The 23558-nt window shown below is 44.5% G+C and overlaps 2 protein-coding genes across 2 annotated transcripts in view; both read left to right on the plus strand.

Annotated features, from left to right (window-relative positions):
- SLC25A19 (solute carrier family 25 (mitochondrial thiamine pyrophosphate carrier), member 19) overlaps positions 1 to 17358 on the plus strand; it is a 21498-nt gene extending 4140 nt beyond the window's left edge. Inside the window, exons 2-7 of the mRNA XM_015410783.1 lie at positions 852 to 1085; positions 2005 to 2160; positions 3504 to 3674; positions 5470 to 5647; positions 6481 to 6611; positions 16065 to 17358. Coding sequence (XP_015266269.1) covers positions 954 to 1085; positions 2005 to 2160; positions 3504 to 3674; positions 5470 to 5647; positions 6481 to 6611; positions 16065 to 16265 — 969 coding nt within the window. The 5' untranslated portion in view covers positions 852 to 953 and the 3' untranslated portion in view covers positions 16266 to 17358. The remainder of the gene's footprint in view (positions 1 to 851; positions 1086 to 2004; positions 2161 to 3503; positions 3675 to 5469; positions 5648 to 6480; positions 6612 to 16064) is intronic.
- A 5866-nt stretch (positions 17359 to 23224) lies between these two features.
- The window catches only part of MIF4GD (MIF4G domain containing), a 14696-nt gene continuing 14362 nt past the window's right edge, over positions 23225 to 23558 (plus strand). Inside the window, 1 exon segment of the mRNA XM_015410744.1 lies at positions 23225 to 23539. The gene's annotated coding sequence lies outside the window, so the exon portion shown is untranslated.

The following is a 23558-nucleotide window of genomic DNA, read 5'->3' on the forward strand; positions in this document are numbered from 1 at the left end:
GCTTTTAAAACATGAACCTGGGACCTGCACACCATCTGTGGCAGTAATGGGGTGACTGCTGGCACCTTTTCCTATCATTTTTTGCCTTGAGGTATTCTGCTTGTGGTGTGATCTGTCTTCTTTGTGGTGTGGCGTGATTGTGTTATTGGGTTTGTTTCTTTTAAAGGGGAAGTGATGTGTAGTGAGTGAGGACATATGTTACCTCAGAATACAGTAGTTCCCATATTGCAACTGACATTCCAACTGCCTTGCGGGGGGGGGGAGTTTGAGGGGTGGAATGGAGTGAAGTCCAATCAGCTTCCATATGCAAAAGACCTTGAAACGCTGGGTGGGACTGCACAAAGCAGCCAGTCAACCCAGCCAGCGTCTTCTGACTGACAGTTCAAGCGTCCATACACTAAAGGTGTGCATTTTGGAACGTTGGAGCCCACTATGCCTTTATATATAAGGGAGAGATATCATGTTACATAGCATTGAGCAGAAATGTATTTGTCAGTTGGCTAATTTTTTGTTGAAAAGTTGCCTTTATAGTATGACTAAAACAATATGGGTTCTGTTTCAGTTTGCTTAGTTCTAATGCCCTGTTTACATATATATGTGTACAGTCTTTATAGGTGACAAAAAGGTAGGATTGTGCCACCCTCCCGTGCCCAGGCACACCTGCCCTCCAGGTTTGTCTAACAGCTGGGTTTGTAGAATGCATGTGTTAAATGTCATGTAGATTAATTTTGTGTGCATTAAACTCTATGTACACAGATTCCAGTGCATGCACACCAGTCATGTCTGGGGGCAGGCACTGTCTAGCTTCCCAACCGTGAGTAGACCTGATTTATACCTTCTGTGTTTTTCAGTTTGAAGCAGACTTCTCAGCTGGAACTCTTATTTTCTTGCCCATCAATGGCAGCATTCACAGGAGTGGATGGATACTGAAGCAGCCTTTGGATCGTGGAGGGATGGTTGGCTATGACCCCAATTCCCAGTGCAAGTCCCTCTCAGCAGTGGAAATAGCACTAGCGGGATCTGCATCTGGGTTGGTCACTCGAGCACTGATTGGCCCCTTTGATGTTCTGAAGATCCGTTTTCAGGTGCTACTTTGAGCAACTTGTGTGACAACAATCCAGCATTACAGTGGATGGGTTTTAAAAAGTAGGAAGAAAGTTGTTCTTTCTGGTGTTACTAACGCAGGCCTAAGCTGGTGATCAACCCTGCATATTACTGTTTGGGTTAATGGTTCGTTATACTGGATCTTCAGCATTCTCATCTCTCAGCAGATTATTGTTAAAGCTGGTTAAGAGGCTGTGACCCAAGTTAGAATGGTGGTATGTGGCCTCATTGGGGGAAGCACCTAAACACATAACTATTCAAAGTTATGTTCAACTGAAAGGCTATTCACGTAGGGTTACATGAGACTGTACTTGGAAAAGAGATGTGGAAGTCATTAACAAAGAGACCAGAATAGTTGCGATTCAAATAGTAATAGCTGATTTTTTTAAATAGCCTTGCATTTCCAGAGGGTCACCCATTAAAGAAATAACCTGGGCTACAATTAGAGTTGCTGTTTTTAACCACTGTACAACAGGTGCAACCAAACTATTTCTGGGCACAGATCTCCAGTGCAGCTTTTAAAGGAGCTAGAGATTGTCCTTAAAGTAAAACAGTCTTTGGCAAAGCTTCATGTAGCTCCTTTACCTAGGTCATGGCACCCTGAACTGTAATGGACACACCCTTGGATCAGAAGGCATAGCCCCTTTTATATTTGATTACAGCTGTGCCCTGTTTTGAGGTTTGGCTTTCCTCCAGTACCTCTGAAATTCTTCATGTCTGTTTATCCATTTTATTGTATACATTTTTTTCTCCATTTAAAATGTTGTTCTGGCATTGCACCCCAAGATACGAGATTTGAACCCAGTTCATTTTCCTTCTTAAAAACAAAACTTGTTCACACCCTCAGATGCTTTAAGTTTCAAACATCACAACTGAAAGCTCCCTTTCCTCTTTCCTCAGCTCCAGATAGAACAACTGTGTTCCAGAAACCCACAGGCTAAATATCATGGTATCTGGCAGGCCATTGGCCAAATTTGGGGGGAAGAAGGGCCAAAGGCTTTCTGGAAGGGCCACGTCCCAGCTCAGCTCCTCTCGGTCAGCTATGGAGCTGTCCAGGTAAGAATCAGAAAATGCTTCAGGTTAACTCTTCCCTCCAGCAGCCCTCTTTTTATTGGAGCTGCATTTCATTGGTCTGTCTCCAAAGACTGATATCACCATTTTGTGAGTCACTTTGCCATAATTAAGATGCTGACATGGAGTGGTTTGATTTTGGGAGAATGCCAAGTATTGAAGACTGGGGCTTAAGTTCACCAGAGTGTTTCCACAAATGGGAGAATTTTTTTTCCTGTGAAGGGTGAGTTTCCCCCCTCCTTACTCCCACCGCAGCTCCAAATGCCGCTCCAAAATGTGGCTTCTGCATTGGGAGCAGGGAGGTGAGGGAATCAAGCGCCATTGATGGGAACTCCTTCCATCTACAGAAGTGTTCAGTGGATCGAAACAGGGGTTCTGTTGTCAACTGGGACTTTGCGGCATGATAGTTCAAAACTATTGCATTCTTCTTGTCCTGTAGTTGTGAGGTGGTTTGATCCACCTCTGACTGTGATATTGCTATGATCTTTTCATCCTCTCTTGTGTGCTGTGCTTTGGGAAGAGGCCACAGTAACATCTTGTTAGGATGTGGGTGGACTTTGTTGCAAGGCAATAGAGGCTCTATGAATTATTATGAAAAGGGGGCTCAAGAAGGAAGTTGAAAGGGAAACATGCCACAAGAATAGCCATATCAGCCACAACAAAAGCCACAATAAAACCGTGATCTTGTTTACTCACAGGTAAACTTAATATTTACTGAGTTTTCATTGGCCAAGAGCCTATTTTCTCAGGTGTTAAGGTGAAGCATTCACGTAAGAGTTTTCCTGTAAATAGCCATAATTCTGTACTTTTAAGAATTTGGGACCAGTCCATAAAGCTAGAGTACTCTGATGGAAGCACAATTAATCAGTGGGACTGATGACCCAGTAGTATGGACTTCTACCCAGAAATTAATCCCGCGTTGCTCAGCCAGGATTGTTCCCAGGGCAAGTGTATGTAGTACTGTTGCCTTAAGCATTGCTCAGATCCCCCTCTTAATTGGGGGGGGGGGAGTGGTATTGCTGGAGCGTATGATGCATTTGTGGGATGGTATGTCTTGTGGGGGGGTGGTTTAGCTTGATCTCAGAAGCTAAGCAGTGTCAGTACTTGGATGAGAGATCACCAAGGAAGACTCTGCAGGGGAAGGCAATGGCAAACTACCTCCACTTCTCACTTGCCTTGAAAGCCCCTTGCTGGGGTTGCCATAAGTCAGTTGCACTTGAGAGGTTTCATTGGCTACACTTACTGGGAGACTGTGGGTAGCTCTTGTCTTCCTTCACCTAGCCCAAATGTACTCATTTCTGTTGTTTGTTCTTGTCTTCTTATGCAAGTTTGTCAGCTTTGAGTTCCTGACAAAGCTGGTCCATGATGGCACATCGTATGATGCTCGTAACTTTGGTGTGCATTTTGTCTGTGGTGGTTTGGCTGCCTCTGCTGCCACTGTCACGGTTCAGCCCCTTGACACACTGCGCACCCGCATGGCTGCCCAAGGAGAACCAAAGGTAAGAGTTGGGTGAGGGGCCTTTTCAGTCTGGTTCCAATGTTATGTGGCTACTTTTCGGATCGGAAGTGCCCTCTTCCAAATTGGATGATGGCCACCTAGTGATCTTTGAAGCACATTGGGCTCTTCTACACCACTGATGTGAAAGAACTATCTAGGACAAATAAATGACACAGTCCTTATCAGAAGATTTACACACTTACCCTAGAGGGATTAAACTGGGGAAGTGTTTGGAAACTGACAATGAGGAGTGGTGCTGAGAGTGTCACATGGCAGTTGAGGGGCAAGAGGTGGGGCTAACATGGGTCCGGGAAGTGTATTAAAAAGCTGGGTCTTGAGAAGGGATTTGACGCACGAGAGGGAAGCAGTGTGAAATACAGAGCACTGAAGTGTCATTCTGATAGGCTAGCAGAGACAGGAACAGGAGAAAGAAGCAAAGAGAGGAGACAAGTGATCTTGAGGAGGAAGGTAAGAGGAACCGACAGATGGTTTGTCTTTAGAGAGGAACCACCATTCATGCTGTGCTATCCTTTGAGGTGCTGATTTGACGCACGAGAGGGAAGCAGCGTGAAATACAGAGCACTGAAGTGTCATTCTGATAGGCCAGCAGAGACAGGAACAGGAGAAAGAAGCAAAGAGAGGAGACAAGTGATCTTGAGGAGGAAGGTAAGAGGAACCGACAGATGGTTCTTCTTTAGAGAGGAACCACCATTCATGCTGTGCTATCCTTTGAGGTGCTGAGGTGCCTTTTGCAATGGTTCCTTGACTTTACTTGCTTTGCATAGCTACCATCAAATAATCCCAAATGTGAACTTTTCTGTTGGTTGATATTTATTTTTGTATTGTTGCACACAGGGATTTTTTGCTAACTCTGGAGGCACCATTTTGTGCCTGAAGTTTATGGTCTGTATAAACCTATCTGTGTATATGGAACATGGAGTTTTCTCACATTGCTCTCCATTTTTGTAGCCCCTTTTGATTCCCAGGAAGATAGTTCTCCGGGAGAATAGCTGTGCAGGTTGGGTAGCTAGAGAGAGGAGGGTCAAGGGGAAGAAATGGCTTCTCCTCCCTCTTTTGCAAGCGTACCTCTGCTGAGAGGAGGGAGCAGTTTCATTCCCTTGTCCCTCTTTCACTCCGGCACCATTACTCATGCAGATAGTCCTGTGGGCAGGTCCTGTGACCCTGGAAAGGAGCTTTCTGAAAGAGCTGTGGGAATAGAGAGGAATGCACTGTGCAGCAATCAAAATCCAATTTCCCTTGACCATATTGACTATTTACAGGAGAAAAGCACTTACATGAGCAGCTGGGATTGGAAAATATTAGATGAGATGCGGCCAAGACAGACGGAGCTAAGGACAAGATGCAGAAGGGGCCAGAGCACTGACCTTGCTCCTCCCCAAACACAAATCCAAATCCCGTGTTCAGGGATGCTTTCTTCCATGTCAGTAAAAACTTTCTGCATTCAAAATAAGTTACGCAAATCAATGCAGTTTATACAAATTTGCTATTGCATAAATTTTTTTGTATAGTTAAACATTGTATCAAATTGGAGATTTTGTGAGGTAAGGATTAGTATGCTGATCAGAGTGTTGGAGCACATACCTAGAATGTGGCTAGAAACTGAGGAAGCATTAAGTAGCCACGCAACCTAATTTTCAGAAGTTCCATTCCCTACACCATTTGTGAGTGTTGGTTGAAGTCTGATGTTCAGTGGAGAATGGGGAGCAGTATCGATTTCAAAAAGCCCTTGTTGATTGCTCACACAAAGAAACTTGCTCCCTTTTGTATTGTTGTAGATTTACAGGAACCTCCGCCATGCTGTGATCAACATGTACCAGAGAGAAGGGCCGCTGACCTTTTATAGGGGTCTCAGCCCAACCATCATTGCAATTATCCCCTATGCTGGCCTCCAGTTTTCCTTATATAACTTCCTGATGAGACTGTATGAATGGATTGTTCCAGGATCAAAAGCAGGTTAGTCTTTGGTGCAGCAGCTGTAGAGAGAAGTGATAGGGGAACTCTGTCCTACTATAGAACAACTTGACAAAGGTAGTTTCAGGCAGACGGTGTAAATAACTAATAATAGTACAGATGGATGCTTTACCAGTTCATTCTTTTCCTGTGCCACCCAGTCTTTCCAAGTATTGTGATATCCTTTTTGATTACTGGTCATTCTCTTTGAGTAATAGTGAAGTACAGATGCCAAGCCACAACAAAATGCCGTGTGTGTTTTTAGATTGTCCAAGGGTGGCCACAATGACGCAAAGAGTTTGCCATGCTCAGGCAAGCATAGAACAACTTGGGCCCACCTTTCCAGTCAACCTCAAGGCTGTAAGACTGTGGCAACTCTCTTGACAGCCCTGAGAAGGGCTGGAAAGATAGCACCAGTCCCACATTTCTAGCAGTCCATAGGGATGAGAAAGCACAGTTTCCGGGGCAGTCCTACCATCTGCCATTTTCTAACCTCCCAAGGATGACTGTCAAAGTAGGACCCTTGCAGTCATCCCCAGGGGGTTAAAGAGGGGCTTGTGGGAGTGCTCCATCTACTTTTCTGTAACCCCCAACTTTCTGCCTGCTGCTCACCCCCCTTCCTCGTACCCTGCTCAACTACCCACCTCCTAACCTAAAATCTTACTAAAAGAGGTTTTTCCTACACCGCCATCTGACAATGCTCAGATATTGCTTTAGCTTGGGAGGAAGGTTAACCCTGCAAGTATTTTTTTTTACCTTTTCAGATTTTTCTGAAGAAATCACATGCCCTTCCCTTTGAGAAACAATCCTCCCTTCCCATCTTCTCTGCTTTTCAGGCAGTGTTAAAAGTTTCATGTGCGGCAGTTGTGCTGGAGTCATCAGCAAAACCCTCACTTACCCTTTTGACCTGTTCAAGAAGCGACTGCAGGTGGGAGGCTTTGAGCAAGCCCGGGCAACATTTGGGCAGGTGAGAGATGGTTCAAATTGCATGTAACCTTTCTTTCCTTCTACCTCCCTTTTAGTATACTAATACAGTTCGAGAATGTATATTTATTCCTAATGTAAGCAAAAGATAAACCAGCATCAGCAATAAAAAGATACCCTGTAACAACATCCCCTGTGAGCCATTCTGTGATATTTGTGCAAAGTTTCTTTTCCTTCCCACCACTCATTTATTTATTTAAATATATTTATTCTAGTTTTCTTCTACTCTGTGGAGTAAAATACACAAAAATAAAAAATCGAACAAAAATACACAACCCATCAGAAACCCTGTCAAATTTAAAACTGGTGATAATCCACAAAGACATCCTGGCTGGTGCTGCTTCTGCTGACATGGTTCACACAGGACTGGGGGGTAAAAGCCAAGGGCCAGCAGCCCTTTGGCTCTTGCCCTTTGGCCGAGTCCAGACTTTACCTTACAGTCTTTGTTCTAGCAAATTCTCAAGCCACATCTTATTCAGTTGGCTCATATGTTGCCAGTTTCCTCCCTTGCTTGTTTGACACTCTAAAATGGAAGATGCCAGAGAGGAAAAGGTGAGTGGTTCATCTTCAGTCTTCTATGTAGTCCCATATTGGGACTGTGCTTGCGCAAGCCAGCCACCAGGGGCTCTCTTAACAGCTACTTTAGAATTTTTCCACTACAGGGGGGAGCCCCTCCTCCACAGAACTCCTAGAGGCCCTTGTCCTGTCCAGCAGCCACGTGCCCTGCAGGTGGGAGCTCCCCCGTTTCCCTTGGTCCTTTTTTCACTGCCTTATTCTGAGGACGTCCTCTCCTTCAGCTACTATAGATTGTGAGGTTTTTTTCTCAAAGTTTCCTCTTCCTGGAATCCCTCACTTATTTTTGAGAATGTTGCAGAAGGCTAATTTTTAAAAATGTGCCCAATGCGGTACAAAAACGACTCGCTCAAATGAGCGTTTAAGTTATCTTTTCTGTTTGGGTGAGGCTTATAACATGACCACGTGTAAAATCTGCCTCTAGTTTACACCCAAGGCCTGACCAGATCAGGCGGCACGCTTAAAAGTAAGTTTATGGGGGGAAAGCACTCTCCTGCTCCAGTAGCCCGGCAGCAAAGACATCTGCCTCTGGCAGAGCAAACTGTCCTTGCCTTCAAAATTACCAGCCAGAACTGACCAACTTGCGAGCCTGCCATCGAGCATCTCGTTTCTGTCGGTTGCAGGGACTGAACCAAAGTGTTGGGTCCGATTGTCCGTTCACTCTGAGGAACACCGCACATTGGAACCTGCACCTAAGAATGCCCATTCCAAAATGAAACATAAACATCAGTCCAGTTCCAAGGCAACACAATAGGTAAGCTCTTTGGTTCCAACCAGCTTAACGTTCTGATGGAACAGAAGGAGCTCCGTCCTCCATGAACACCTTCACATGTCTCCCCAACACAGTCATTTTCAGAGGGTGAGATAGAACTGGGCCAAGGTGCACCTATGGTTCCAGCAGTGGGCTGATTACCAGAACCATCCTCTCCGGTGCCATGGCACAACCCTGTGCCAGCGCTTCCTTGGCAGAGCTATTATTATTTTCCCTCGCACAGACCACAGGACTGGGGTGAATGGCAATCAAGGGAAGTGCCCCCAGTACCGAAGCGTACTTGTTCACAGGTCCACCAGTTTGGTATCCTCCTACAATTTCTCCTCAACACCCTATGGGTCATCCAGATTCAGAAGACAAACAGGTTTTGGGAGCTGGCTCTCCTTCCAGCCCAGGCTCAGATCTGCCATCAGACCCTTTCCCTGATGACATGGTAGGGGATCCAGACCCAGTTTCACTTAGTGAAGATCTAAAGCTCTGTGCAGAGCAGATGATGAGAATGGCCAGTTTGCTAGAAAAAGAGGTGACCTCCAGCAACCCAAAACCACGGGACAAGATCTTGTGCAAGCTGCACCCGGAGGCACCTGGTATAATCGCCTTCCCTATCCTGGATGGTATTTCTGACATCTCCAAGGCCCTATGGCAGAAGCCAGCCAGCATGGCGGCTACATCCAGAAAGGTGGAAAATGTATATAGGGTACAGCAGGAAGGACATTCCTATTTATTCTGCCACCCTCCAGCTTGATCTCTTATAGCAGAGGAGATGCAGGCAAAACAATGTACAGGTGCACATTCACCAGCCGATAGGGAAGGGTGAAAAATTGACGATCTTAGTAGAAAAGTTTACTCGGCTGCAGCACTTAACCTACGTAGTTCTAACTGTGGTGTGATTATGGGAGGCTACCAATTATTCCACTGGGAAAAGATGGCTGCTTATATTGAGCTGCTGCTGGAGGACAAGAGGCCTATCCAAACAGCAGATTAATGCAGGCAGACACTCCGCTGACTCTTCTTCCAGAGCCATGGCTTCAGCATTAGTGTTGAGAAGGCACGCTAGCTTCAGTCCACAGCACTCCCGCCTGACACCAGACAGAAGGTGGAAGATCTCCCGTTTGAGGGAACGACTTTATTTGCTTCATCTACGGGCAATCTGTTATCACATATCAAGAAAAACAAACAGCTCAGTCGTTTGGCATCACAGCAGGTCCTGCCACTCTGTACAGGCCTTGACACACTTTCAGGATTCATCAATTGCAGTCTTCTCTGTGTTGCTGTTGTAGTGGCACACTTAAGGTCCAAGGGTTGTTCTGTTTATCCATACCTGGATGACTGGCTGATTACAGCACCTTCCTATAAGGAACTGGAGTTACAAGTTTCTCTGATTTTACAAACATGCCAAGAATTGGGCTTGGTAATTAATAAAGGGAAATCACGCCTCCAACAGTCCCAGTGGGTTTCCTTTATTAGGGCCTGTCTGGATGCCACAGTAGATAGGGCATTGCACATCAAGGCTCTGATTAGATGCCTGTCCAACAGTAGCCTTCAACTGTTTTTTCAGAAACTATTAGGCCCTGACAGCTTCTACCACAACCACGACCCCACAGGCACACCTGAGGATGTGACCCCTGCCAAAATGTTTTTAAAGTAAATTTTGCCCTGAGTTACATTCCCAACATACTAGGTTCACAGCACCCAGGTCTGTAGTGAAGCAATTGGGCTGGTGGTTGTGCGATGGTAACTCCTTGCGGGAGTATCATTTGGGGAGAGGAGACCACAGATCTCTATGACCTCTGATGCCTCATTACAAGGCTGGGGGCCCACTGTGGGTCTTTCTCAGTTCAGGATGTGTGGTCAACAGAAGAAAAGAGTTTCCACATTGACCTCTTAGAGTTAGGTGCAGTACGTTACATCCTTACCTCATTTGCAGAGCTCACCAAGGGGAAGGTCATGTAGGTTGTTATAGACAATGCTACGGCAATGACCTATATAAACAGGCAAGGGGGCACAGTCTCAGCAGCCCTGTGCAGGGAAGCCATCTTTATTTGGAAAATGGTCATAGCACAAGGCTCCTGCCTCCAAGCAGTATATGTAGCAGGTACTGTGAATACAAGGGCAGACATCATCCGCAGAACGAAACAATTGGAACATGAATGGTCTGGAGAACAAGTATATTTGCCCAATTTTTCAGCAGTGGGGTTTTTCAGGAGTGAACCTTTTTGCCACCCACACCAATATGAAAGCCCCAGTTTTTTGTTCCAGGGTGGGTGCCGATCATCTCTCTCTAGGCGATGCATTCCAGATTTGATGGACAGGCACTCTTTTTTTATGCATTCCTGCCATTTCCACTTATCCACAAGGTGTTGGCAAAAATCCGGGAGGAAAACACATGGTGCATTCTGTTCACTCCATTTTGTCCCAGACAAGTTGGGTTCGAAGTCCTTCTGTCACTATCCAGGGGCCTCTATGTACACCTTCCCTTAGCTGCAGACTTGCTCCACAGGAGTCTTATGGTTCACCATGAAGTGAACAAGCTCAAATTGACAGCTTGGCTGCTGAACAATCCCAATTCAGATTTTCCTACCAGGTAGCCGATATTATTCTTAATGCTCTCAAACTGTCCAGAAGAAGGTCTTATATGAGCAAGTAGCTTCATTTTCATAATTGGGCTAGAAATCAGGGAGTTCAAGCAGAGAATTGCCCTATTGCCTTGGTATTTGAATATCTGCTGGCACTCAAAGAATCGGGCCTAGCAGTCGCTTCCCTTAAGGTACATTTGGCAGTCATATTGGCCTGTCATGCCAAGGTACAAGACAAAATGCTATTTTCTCATCTAGTGTCCAAAGGTTTTTTGAAAGGTCAGTTTAACTTGTTTCCCCCACAACCACCTATAGTGATCACTGCCGGTAGTGCTTTTCCAACTCATGTGAGCCCCATTCGAACCCTTAGGCGCTTGTAGTTTGTAACTCTTGTCATTTAAGGTTGCATGTTTGGTGGCAATCGCATCAGCAAGAAGAGTTGGAGAATTAGCAACTTTGAGGGTTGATGACTCATTCATTAAATCTCAGGCTAGCCATGTAGTTCTGAGATCCAGTTTACGTTTTTTTGCCCAAGGTGGTTTCCAGCTTTCACCTTGCTCAGGACATCATCTGCCCAGTATTTTTCCTTCCCCCACTTCAGAGGCCAAAAAGACATTGCATTCCTTAGATAGAAAGAGGTCTTTATTATATAGACAAAACAAAGGGTTTCTGGCAGTCCCCACACCTTTTTGTGTGCTACTCGGGTAACTCAAGGGGAAAGGCAGCCTCAGCACAGACCATTTCTAAGTGGATAGTCTCTGCTATTAGATTAGGGTTCTGTGAAGACCTACAACACCTCCTAGAACTAACACCAAAAAAAGATGTCCTTATCATTATAGGGGACGGGAATGCTAAAGGAGGAAGTCAAAAGGTAACTGGAATAATGGACAAGTTTGGCCTTGGAGAACAAAATGAAGCTGGGCAAAGGCTAACAGTTTTGTCAAGAGAACACCCTCTTCCAACAACCTAAGTGGCGACTCTGCCCATGGACATCACCAGATGGGCAACACAGAAATCAGATTGATTATATAATTTGCAATCAAAGATGGAGAAGCTCTATACAGTCAATAAAAACAAGACCTGGAGCTGACTGTGGCTCAGATCATGAGCTACTCATTGCAAAATTCAGGCTTAAACTGAAGAAAGTTGGGGAAACCACTAGGCCATTCAGGTTTGACCTAGATCACATCCCTTATGAATATACAGTGGAGGTGAAGAATAGGTTTAAGGGACTAGATTTGATAGACAGAGTGCCTGGAGAACTATGGACGGAGGTTCATGACATTGTACAGGAGACAGCAATCAGCACCATCCCAAAGAAAAAGAAATGCAAGAAAGCAAAGTGGCTGTCTGATGAGGCTTTACAAATAGCAGAGGAAAGAAGGAAAGCGAAAGGCAAAGGTGAAAAGGAAAGATTTACCCAACTGAATGCAGATTTCCAGAGAACACCAAGGAGAGATAAGGAGGCCTTCCTGAATGAACAATACAAAGTAATAGAGGAAAACAATAGAATGGGAAGGACTAGAGATCTCTTCAAGAAAATTGGAGAAATCAAGGGAACGTTCTGTGCAAAGCTGGCCATGATAAAGAACAAAAACGGTAGGGACCTAACAGAAGCAGAAGAGATTAGGAAGAGGTGGCAAGATTACACAGAAGAACTATATAAGAAGGACCTCAATGGCCTTGACAACCAAGACGGTGCGATCACTGACCTCGAGCCAGACATCCTGGAGTGCGACGTCAAATGGGCCTTAGAAACCATTACTAACAACAAAGCTAGTGGAGGTGATGGTATCCCAGCTGAGCTATTCAAAATCTTAAAAGATGATGCTGTTAAAGTGCTGTACTCCATATGCCAGCAAATTTGGAAAATGCGTGGCCACAGTATTGGAAAGGGTCAATTTACATTCCAGTCCCAAAGAAGGGCAATGCCAAGGAATGTTCAAACTATCACACAACCTTTCCAAATATAAAATAAAACTACTACCAATCCTAAGAACTAACCAATTAAAAAGAAAAAGGAGCTGAAGAACATATCCATCTATTCTTCCTCTCTCTGCTAATATACCAACAACCTTATAGTCAAACCAGTTTGATCCTTCAGAACTTCTAATACTAAAGCTAACATGTATATATCTAAAGGGTTAAAACTAAAAAGTTTAAGCTTCCACCCCCCCAGACAAAAAAGAAAAAAAGAAGTAAGCCTATTATATCTGCATAGACTGCTCTTAAGTCTGTCAAAAAACATAGATAAGTTATGTACTTCACAAATACTACTGTGAGAACTATAGTATCCCCTGAGAATAGAAACAGAATAAAAACAAAAAAAAGTCTACAGAACCTGCAAGATAACCAACTCCTGCAGGAAGTGAGTATAAACCCCACTGCTGAGACGTAATCCCAAAGGGAGGCATCCAGCTTTTGCCCCCTCCCCTCCCACTATCTGGTCAGAGAACTTCAAAGAGGCTTAAGCATTAATACAATAAACTTATGTAAAATCGTAAACCCAAAATAACAGAAATCCCAAAGCTATAGTTCCATTGTCTGATGTAGAAGGTAAATCAAAGTCTGTGTCGTGCTGAAACTATTCCATTTCAGGGCAGTGATGGTAAAATCCAATTTTCTCTTAATGGATCTTTTCAATGGGTCGGCTTTTGGTTTCAAGTTGAGAGCTTGTAGGAGTAAATGGCCACTTTCAATATCTGAAGCCGTAAGAATAGATCCCTGGTGTGAAACAGTTATACTGCTAGAAGGAGACCAGTGGAATCTGATGTTAGCCTCATTCAGTTTAGAGGAGATAGGCTGTAAAGCACATCTTTTGCTAAGAGCTTCTGGTGCCAGGTTTAATAGAACTAAAACTTTAACGTTTTTAAATAATTAAAAACGTTGGTCCTGGCTACCTGTACAATAGACTTTTTGGTACGATCATCTAGAAATTCGGCTATGATGTCCTGGGGGCCTTTAAATTGTGGGTGGTTAAGTGATTCAAGATGAAATGCCTTGAAAATAGTTGGAGCTATCTTCTCTTCCAAGTTTAAGGCTGATGTTAACCAAGTGGATAAAAAGATAACAATATCTGTAGTCGCTTTCTTCACCTTTGGGAATGCCTCTAAATTTCAGGTGGTGCTGCCGGAGGGTATTTCCAAGTTGTATAATCTTATCTCTTGCCCAAAGTTTTTACACTGCAAATGTTCAACATCTTCCTGGGCAAAGAGAGCCGTCTCTATTGCTGCTTCTGCTGTACCTGCCACTTTATGCAGTGCAGTCCCGATTTCATCCAAACACACAGAAGTTGGTGATAACATACCATTGATTTTCTCTCAAATGAATGAAAAGAGTCCATTGAATCTTGTTTTGTAATCCCTGGAGCTTTCCCGTCTTCTTCAGCAGCCATCTTGGATTTGTCATCTGAGGGGTGTGGTCAGGAGGCCTTAGTGGTATTTGCCGAAAAAAGGGCTTCAAAGATTGTTGCATTGAAGTATTTGGTGACGTTTTACTTCCCCCAGACTTAGCCATACCTCTCAAAGTGAAAAAGTAAGTAAAGTTGCAAGGAGGACATAGGGAGATAGGAAGGGAGCACGGAGCACCAAGTTAAGCTTCCACCGTCATTGCCCTCGACGCCACACCTCCTAGTCAAAGCAATGATATTCCCAGTAGTAATGTATGGCTGCAAGAGTTGGTCCATAAGGAAGGCTGAGTGCCAAAGAATAGATGCTTTCGAATTATGGTGCTGGAGAAGACTCTTGAGAGTCCCTTGGACTCAAATCAATCAATCCTAAAAGAAATCAACCCTGACTGTTCCCTGGAAGGCCAGATACTGAAGCTGAAGCTCAAATACTCTGGCCACCAAAGGAGAAGGGAGCACTCCCTGGAGAAGACCCTGATGCTGGGAAAGACTGAAGGTCAAAGAAGAAGAGTGATGGTTCTGAGAAGGATGAGTTGGTTAGACAGTGTTATCAATGCAACGAACATGAAATTAAGCAAACTCCAGAGGACGGCAGAAGACAGGAGGGCCTGGTGTGATGTAGTCCATGGGGTCATGAAGAGTCAGACTCAACTGTGCGACTGAACAACAATATAAACAGGCAGGTCTGCCATGCCCTCTGGACTTTCGGGCACATTCTACACGGGTGTAGGAAGCATCAGCGGCATTCCAGAGAGGCACCCCTTTGGAGGGCTTCTGTCAAGCAGTGACTTGGTCATCATCGGACACCTTTGTCAAGCACTATTCTGTGGACATGAATACGAGAAGAGATTCCGCAGTTGGCAGAGCCATGCACATTCATTGTTCCACTGAAACTCACTCCACCTCCAAGATAAGGAGCTTTATAGTCTCCCAATATGAGACTGCGCAGAAGATTGAAGATGAAAACAGTGTTGCACTTACCTATAACAGTCATTCATCAAGGCATCTTCTCTGAAAGTACACATTCCCTCCCTTCTGCCCCGCTGTGAGTTTCATAGGATACAGTGATGTTCATGATGCTCGGGGTGACTCAGGAGGACTGAGGGAGAGAGGAGAGTTCCACCCTGCAGAGCATGTGGCTGTTGGGTGGGGAGCTTTGCGGGGGAGGGGCTCCCCTGGAGTGGAAAAATTCTTAAGTAGCTGTAAGAGTCTCCCGTGGCTGACCTGCTCATGCACAGTCCCAGTGTGTGCCTGCACAGAAGATACCTCAATGAATAACAGTTACAACAGGCTTGGGTCCCCTCTGCTCACCACAGCCCTTACAGAGACTGCAAATGCGACAGTAGTACAACTATCTGAGGTCTGGGGGTGAGTGTTTCTTTTAAGTTTGTCCCACACCAGTGAACACATGGAACTGCTTTATACTGAATCAGACCATTGATCCAGCAAAGTTAGTATTGTCTGTTCAGACTGGCAGTGGCTCTGAGGTCTTTCATATCAGCTACAACCTGATCCTTGCTGGAGATGCCAAGAACTGAACCTGGGGCCTTCCGTATGCCAAGCATATGCTCTACCAACAGAGCTAAAAACCCTCCCCAAACATGGAGAGGAAAGAAGTGGTTTGGGCTTGCTACAATCTCCCATTTTCTATTTTTTGGTTGCAATTTCCCTTGTTTAAAATTGTTTTATAAAGCAAACAGGTTTGAGTGCCAGTATCATTACAAGCTGCTCTAAGCAAAGAAGTAAGATTTTCCTGCTGGAAAGATCATTCTGTCCCTGCAGAGCTGAAAAGTTGTACAGTTTCTTGCATGTGCCCAGTAGGGTGTTTTAAAGATTAATTTCTCAACCCCATTCTCCCCACCCCTGCTATCAGTTCTTTTGTAGGTGTTGTGCAGGTGTTAGAACAGTGTCACCTCCACTCCCGCTTGCACTGGAGGAAAGCAATTGAAGATACCTGACTGTTTGTCTTCTCACTCTCATTCAGGGAGAGGCTAGGGCTCCTGAGAGCACAGAGAAGCTGTTGGTGCATCTCTTTTTCCTTGGTAGACATGCCTGCACATGACTTCCTACAGTGGCTGGATTTGTGCTCTTGCTCCCTTTTCTCTCCAGGTGCGGACGTACAGCGGTTTAATGGACTGTGCCCGACAGATTCTGCAGGATGAGGGAGCCAGTGGATTCTACAAGGGCCTCTCCCCAAGCCTGTTGAAGGCTGCATTTTCAACAGGCTTCACCTTTTTCTGGTATGAGCTCTTCTGCCGCCTGATGCATATCCTGAAGGAGAAAAACAGCTCAAAGAGGAAGGAAGACTGACATAAGCTCCTGTCTGCAGCGGACATTGCTGATTATAGTGGGGGGCCGGGGGGGGGGGCGGAGTGCCGAATGGAGTAAAGTGTCTCTTTGCCACAGCCCAAAGCACACATAAAGGGTACGTTTGGGCCAAACCAAGAGAGCTGGCCCTCCACAGCTGCTGTCGGGGGTGTTGCAGACAGTCCTTTCCGCTTGCAGCAGAGATTGCTGCCTGTCTCGGCTCCCGTGTAAGAGGCACTACACTCCCGTGTAAGAGGCACATTCTAGGGAAAGTTGTTTAAAAAAAAAAATCAGCTCTTGGAACTGTCAAAACCCTGATTTGATGAAGAACAAAGAATGTTCTTGTCCTGTTTGCAAAGCTCTCTCTCTGCTGTTTCTGCCTTGTCACAACTAGGCTGTACTGTTTGCTTTGCCATGCTGGCATCCCACTTTAACTCTCCAAGGACACAGTCCTTCTTCCCATCATCAAAGAATCATGCCTCTGCAAGTGACTTAGTTGCTGGCCACTATTCCCCAGCATTGCAAATTTGCAGTGTTTACAGTAAGCCAGAGTGTCTTTGTTTCTTGCTTCTCGGCATTCTTAAGTTTAAGGGGGTGTCTGAAAAGTACGGGGTTCGCCGCATGGAGGACTCAGACAACGACATGCTTTAGCGTACATAACAGTGTCTACCTGTTGGATAGCTGTTGGATAGCTATGTCTTGCTTCTTGTTGGTAGTTTTTCATTAGCAGACAAGCAGACCTCCCCCCCCCCCTTTTTAAAGCATGCTCCATAAGGAAGAGAGTACCACAGAAATGTCCCAGATGCCTCTAGATGGCAGTGTTAAAGAAGAGTGGGTGTGCAACCACTGCACATAGCCACTGTGTCAGTGGTGCCTTTGGTGCTATAGTGTTCTCCTTTTCTCCCACATACACACACCTCTCAATGTCTAGCCAAACTGCAAGTGGCAGGAAACATGCACCCGTAACAGTCACACAAGGTGCTCACATTTTAAAGGTATTGCCTTTTATGCTCCTTTTTTTTCCAATTAATTTTTTTATTATGCACACACACAAAATTAGTTATGAACATTGCAAATTAAGTACATAGGGGAAAAGAGGTCTTAGTGCATACAGATTTTCCAATTAAATTACAAAACAGTTTTAGATGAGAGTATTCAGATATGTCTCTGATATGCAAATAACAAAAGAAAAGTAACTATATTCAACAAAGTCCATAAGTGCTTACAAATTCAGCAACTCTTTATGTAATTGGTTTGATGGCAGAATATTGTTAGAAGCTAAGAATTCCATTGCTGGGAGCCATATTTCCGTGTTGTTATATGCCTATTTTTAATGTTTCCTTGGTGCACCTACACATCTCTTCATGCCATGGCAAAGGTTTGTGGCAGCATGCCACAGCTGAAATCCCAGTTCCTGTGCTTTGTCACCCATAGCACTTCTAGTTTTCTATCTATTTGCACGGATGATGTCAGTCTCTTGCAGGGCTATTGTAGGCAGAGTTCCACCCTTTTAATCCCATTGAAGGGTACAACTCAGTTTAAGATGGTACTATTAGTAGGATGAAGGAAACATGTAGGTGCGCACATGTTGCAAATTTTCATGGGTCTTGTTAGTACAGTTTTAAGTCTCTGAAACAATTGTATCCCCTTGGCAGATTGTCTTGGGTCAAAGAAGAGTATGTCTTCAAACTAGCCATGAGTTAAAATCAATTAAATCCACATTTTGCAAGCAAAGGGCTAGACTGGACACTTCTGTGCTGTTGAACCTAGGAGATCTGCCAGGAAACTAGTGTGAGTGGTCAACAACATCTCTGGGACACAAGGGTATTGAAGGACTGTTCCTGTGTACTGAAGGAGAGAGTCCCAGAGCATTTAGGGGTGCATGCATGCTGTGAGGCTCTGTCCTGATACACGGGATGCATCTGTGCTCATTCATATTTCCTGCTTTAGAAGCTAGAAGCTGTGGTTCTGTTCCTCATTTCAAGTGGCACTTTTTTCTAGTTTAGGTAACTGTAATGACATTATAGCATAGATGGTTATGTGCACTGCTGGAGCACGTTTGAGAAAGTAGAAGAATCAAGTCCCCTGCATTTTCACAAGTTGAGATGATCAAGTTGGGGGATCTCATGCAAACCACCCAGCTCTTCCACCGGGCAAGGGGATTCTCCTTTTCCTCCTGCAATCTTGTCTCACAGAGATGCAGCACATGTTCAGCCACAGAGCCACATGGAAGGAAAATGGATTGGGAATGTGCTGCTCATGTTCCCTTCCGCCACAACACGAATCCAGGTGTGAGCAAGGCCTCTGGGGGGGGGGGGAGACCACAAGAGAGTTTAAAAAGTTAAAAGCAAGACTGCTCAATTCCACTATTATGTGAAAGGTATTCTTACCCATTTTCCCCCGAGACAGCAGGATAGATTTCTCAGATTTCACACTTGAGCAGTACAGCTGGAGCCATGTCACTTAGGAACATAGAAAGTAGGATCAGGAAAGATCCTTCCGGTCACCTTGTATGCTGTACCTGAAGAACTAGGGTTCTTCCTCATATGCTGAACAGTGTGGCTTTTATTTAACTGGCACATGTGAGGAGTTTTGTGAGAGCAAAAGCTGTTTGTACTTCTGAAATGTTTACTTTGGACCAGCTAGTTCTCTGTCTCTCTCTCTCACTACCCAGGCATTGTTTGCTATTTGGCCTTCAAAGTTGACAAGTTGATTCTCTTTCATAGCAGTCGTTCAGGGCAGAAATACACGTTGTGTGGCAAACAAAAGAATCCTAAACCCATGTTGATCTGTAGTGCTCATGTTAGATGGGGGGGAAATGGAGGATGGAGGAAAGGTTAAGCACACACATGCTCTCATTAGCATAGGATATCCTTGCATCCTTCCACATTCATGTTTACTTCGACTAACCCGGTATGGGAGAGTCCATTTTTTTCCTGCATAAATGTGCAGTTCTGCTCTCAGAGCAGCTTCAGATGTTACTGAAGGACTAAAACCAGCCAAAAGCGCAAGTGGTTTTCCATTCATCTGGTGGCACTTCTTGTAGTAGAGGAACTTACACAGTTTTTTCCATGGTCAGAAGGATAAACTCCCAAGGTTGCACCTGCTGCCATGGTCAAATGCACATGCTGGCTTTGCATCCGAAATTTGCACTTCTAACCACACAACACTTCAGTAATACCCCGAGCTTTCTTTTGGTGACAGCAGCCTCGTGTGAATATGAGGGCTCTATCAACATTACCCTCTGCAATTCATCCTCCAGACCCTTTAGTCCTGTAGGTTTATTTTGCATCCCCTTGTCAAGGTGTGCTTTACTAAGCATTGCCATGGATTCCAGCAGTTTTGCTAATTGTCTTGGTATCAATAACCACCCCCACCAATCCCCAAAACATCTGAAATGAGTCTTTAGGCACCGGTAATGCTGAGAGTTCTGCTCCAATATCTGTAATAGATCTAGGGTCAACACGTTTTTTCCAGTTGCTTTTATTATCTGAGTTGCCCAGCTAAGACTCTGCATCTCCACATGCTTAGTCCAAGAAATAAATGTTTCAGGATCCATTACTATGAGATGGTTTTGTTTTTCAGCTCCCATTGTTACATCAACACACGACCCATTGCAGCATTTGTTTTCTCTGATATAAACTGTCCTTCAAGTGCAGCATTCTTTTAAGGCTTTGGACCATTCCCCATTTTTCATCCTGTATGGAATATGTGCTTCTTTTGAAAGAAATATATTAAATATATTTAACTTAAATCTTACTGGTGATTACTGTTTTTTCAGCTGTTGTCCTTTGTCCTGAGAAATGACAGAAAGACATCTTGAAATTTGCCTTTTTCCTTCTCAGTACAAAGAAGCCAGGGTCTAAAAAGGATCAAGTGTCCAGAAGGGAGAAGCTGATAATATACACACAGGTGATCTTCACAATCAGCACCATACGTGTGAGCTTTGTATTTGAGGCTCCATTAACAAATACAAAATGTTCTGTGTAAAGTAGTGCTTGCTCACCTGTATTTTAGTGGTGGCCGTAGAAGGTTGCCAGCTAATCAGAAAAGGAGTCTGGCCTACTCTTGTGCTTTTAAAAGCTGTTTAATTTGCATAGATGAGGTGAAGATTAATGTCAGCAGCTAATGTCTGCACATCATGAAGCAGGGTACACTTGTGAAGTTGGCAATTCTGCTGGATAATAATAAGCAGAATACTTACCAAATGTTTTAGCTAGATACCATCTGTTTTAGCTAGACACCTTCTGGCTGTATTGTATTGGTTCTGTAGTTCAGAGTCCAGCTCACAAGGGGGCACTGTTCTTGCACACAACAAGGCAGAGGATGCTCCCCTTTTTCTGTGGTGGTGTCTAATGAGATCAGCATAATCTTGGTCAATCCAGGAGGCATGAAAGAACTATTAAAATAAGATATGGCTGACCTAACTGGTGCAGACAGAGGGCTGGGGACAGAGAGCAAAATACAGCACAGGAAGGCAGGGTTAGTACTATTTATTTTGTTGCTTACAAGGAAAGTGCCCATAGGGCTTCTAACAGGAAGCTGCCATTGAAGAGAAACAGAGAGAGACTATTACATGGCGTGGATTTATTTTGACACTTGAAGGATCATCCATTATTTCTCAGTGCGTATTACAGAGAAACACAGTGCTTGCCGCCGAAGCTAATGTGGGAGTGGACTACTGCTGTTTTTTGGAAAAGTAAGTGCGAATACAACCTGTTTCAACTGTCTGCCTATTTTAATCATCTGAAGCTTCCTCTGAAGACAAGGCATCAGTCCCCCTACCCTAACTGGCAGGGGCTCACCTGGGATTGAACTGGAGGCCTTTTGCAAGAGCTATTGCCACTTCCATTATCAGCCCTTGTAGAGTACTCATCTCCAAAGGAGACTTGAATGTGTCCTGGAGCTGTGAATTCCACCATGCAGTCGCTCTCAGTAGTCACCAGTAGGCCTGTCCCAGGAGTGTTTTACGGCTCCAGAACCTGCTCTAGAGCACGGTCACCTGCCTTCTAGTGTCTTCCTCCCCCACAGGGAATACTCATAAACTAGGAGTAGCAAAGTTGTGACAAAGGAGGGGTTAAGATGAAGCAAAGATATGATGGGGTGAGGTTTTTAAAGGCTTATCAAAATGGCCTACTTTGGCTGGTCCCAGGATAGCAAGGCAACACTTAAATGCTTAGTAGAAAGGGAATTATTGGATCCCTGCCTCTATAAATACAGAGTGGGGGAGGGGTGTTGTGGATGTAATATTTACCAAACTGAATGGAAAATCTTGTCATATTTGGTCATAAGATAGTGACTTTCTGTATGTGGCATGCTTCCCCTCCATCTGCACCTACTTGTGTAATGTACTATGTTTATTTATGTGTACTGAATGTTTTCCTAATAAGGATGGTATCAATTCTACCTAAATCCATGCGAGTTCTCTCCATTTGGTCCCTGATTGGTCATTGTAGGAAGGTCCTGGAATGAAGTACTGTTGCAATTCAGGAAGAGTAGATTAAAACTTTCATTCATACAGTGCTTATTTTCAGAATTACCTGTTAGGGATGCCAGCCTCCAGGTGGGCCCTGGGGAATTACACCTCACCTCCAAACTACAAAGATCAGTTCCCCTGGACAAAATGGATGCTTTGGAGGGTGGACTCTGTGGCATTGTACCCAGCTGAGGTTCCTGTCCTACCCAGGCTCCACCCACAAATCTCCAGGAGTTTCCCAACCTGGATCTGACCACCTTACCCCACATCCCCCACCGGTGGCCAGGGGCAACCTGTGTATCTGCAAACTCAGTGGTTCTATACAGAGTAACCATTAGTATATACAACTAAATGTGCCTGGTTAGAGCAGTAATAAGCATCAATACAATACAAAGAGGGTTCAGACATAAGGTTTTGTAGACTAGAGCCCACTTGTTCAGATGCAATTTTTACACAAACTTATGCTGGAATAAAATGTTCAACAAATACCGTGCACAGATGATTATAACATATCATAAATACTTTTATATTTTTTGAAAAATATTTTTACAATAATTTCTTCATATATAATTAATCATCTTAATCACAATTCACAATAGAAGAGATATCAACAAATATCAAATATCATCTCCATAGAATCTCAAAAGATATTGTACAACCTTATAATTAATAATAGTCCTCTGTTAAATAAAAGTTTCAAAAGGGAGGACTCCTTAAAGTCTCTTTATAACATGTGTGTCTTCCTCCAATGTGCTCTGTCTTCCTCCAATCGCCTTCTATGGAGATGATATTTGATATTTGTTGATATCTCTTCTATTGTGAATTGTGATTAAGATGATTAATTATATATGAAGAAATTATTGTAAAAATATTTTTCAAAAAATATAAAATTATTTATGATATGTTATAATCATCTGTGCACGGTATTTGTTGTATGTTGGTTTTCCTACTTACCGTGGGTCCTTGTTTGGTTTTGGGAATAAAATGTTCTTCAGGGTGCTACAAGACTCTCTTATTTCTGCTGCAGTGGGCTGAATGGGGGCTACCTCTAGGACTGCCAGCAACCTAGAGAGGGGAAATGCCCTGTTCTTTTCACAGAGGCTTCATGGGATGTTATTTGCCATGTGATTTTTCTTTTTACTCCCATTCCATGAAAAACTTCAGCTGCCCATTTCCACGTATGAAGCCTCTGTTAACGTGTTAACTACTAATCAGGAATGATATCTCACCTTGGTGAGAAACACCCTCCCTCCGTTGCAACCTGAAACGGCGCTCCTGGAACGAAGAACTTGCTCCTCCTGAAAAAGAGAGGGTTAATGTGGTTTTCATTGCATTTGTGTGAACGCGAGCAAGGGTGGGAGGAGAGTCGAGGACTCTTCGTCCGGCAGGTGCCGCTGTTGCCGCTGCACTGTCACAGTCTGTCCTCCCCCTTTCGGTTGGGCTTGCTAGGAAATGACCTAAGAGGAAACCCTCTGGGGTTGCAAGCCATGGAAAGAATCCGTCTGTCGGGAGTTGCCGCCAGACGCCAGAGAGGTTGAAAAGTAAGAGCAGCGGCCGGGGGATCTGCCGGCTCGGCCCAGCGGAGCGCTTTCCCTGGTGGCGGGGCGCATAGACGAAGGATGCCCATTTTGCATCTGCACTCCATGCTCGAGCTGCTGCCTTTCCTGCTTCTCCTGCTGCTGTTCTTGGCTGTGGGCTTCTTCCTGATCTACCTCCAACGACACGACCCAGAAACCAAAAAGAATTAATGAGAGCCGGTTGGGGAGGGGCTGGGAGCTGGTATTCTCTCCCAGCTAAAAATGTAGGTGCTCCAGTCCTAA

Source organism: Gekko japonicus, unplaced genomic scaffold (genome assembly GCF_001447785.1).
Source record: "Gekko japonicus isolate JY-2015 unplaced genomic scaffold, Gekko_japonicus_V1.1 scaffold15, whole genome shotgun sequence".
NCBI classification, from domain to species: domain Eukaryota; kingdom Metazoa; phylum Chordata; class Lepidosauria; order Squamata; family Gekkonidae; genus Gekko; species Gekko japonicus.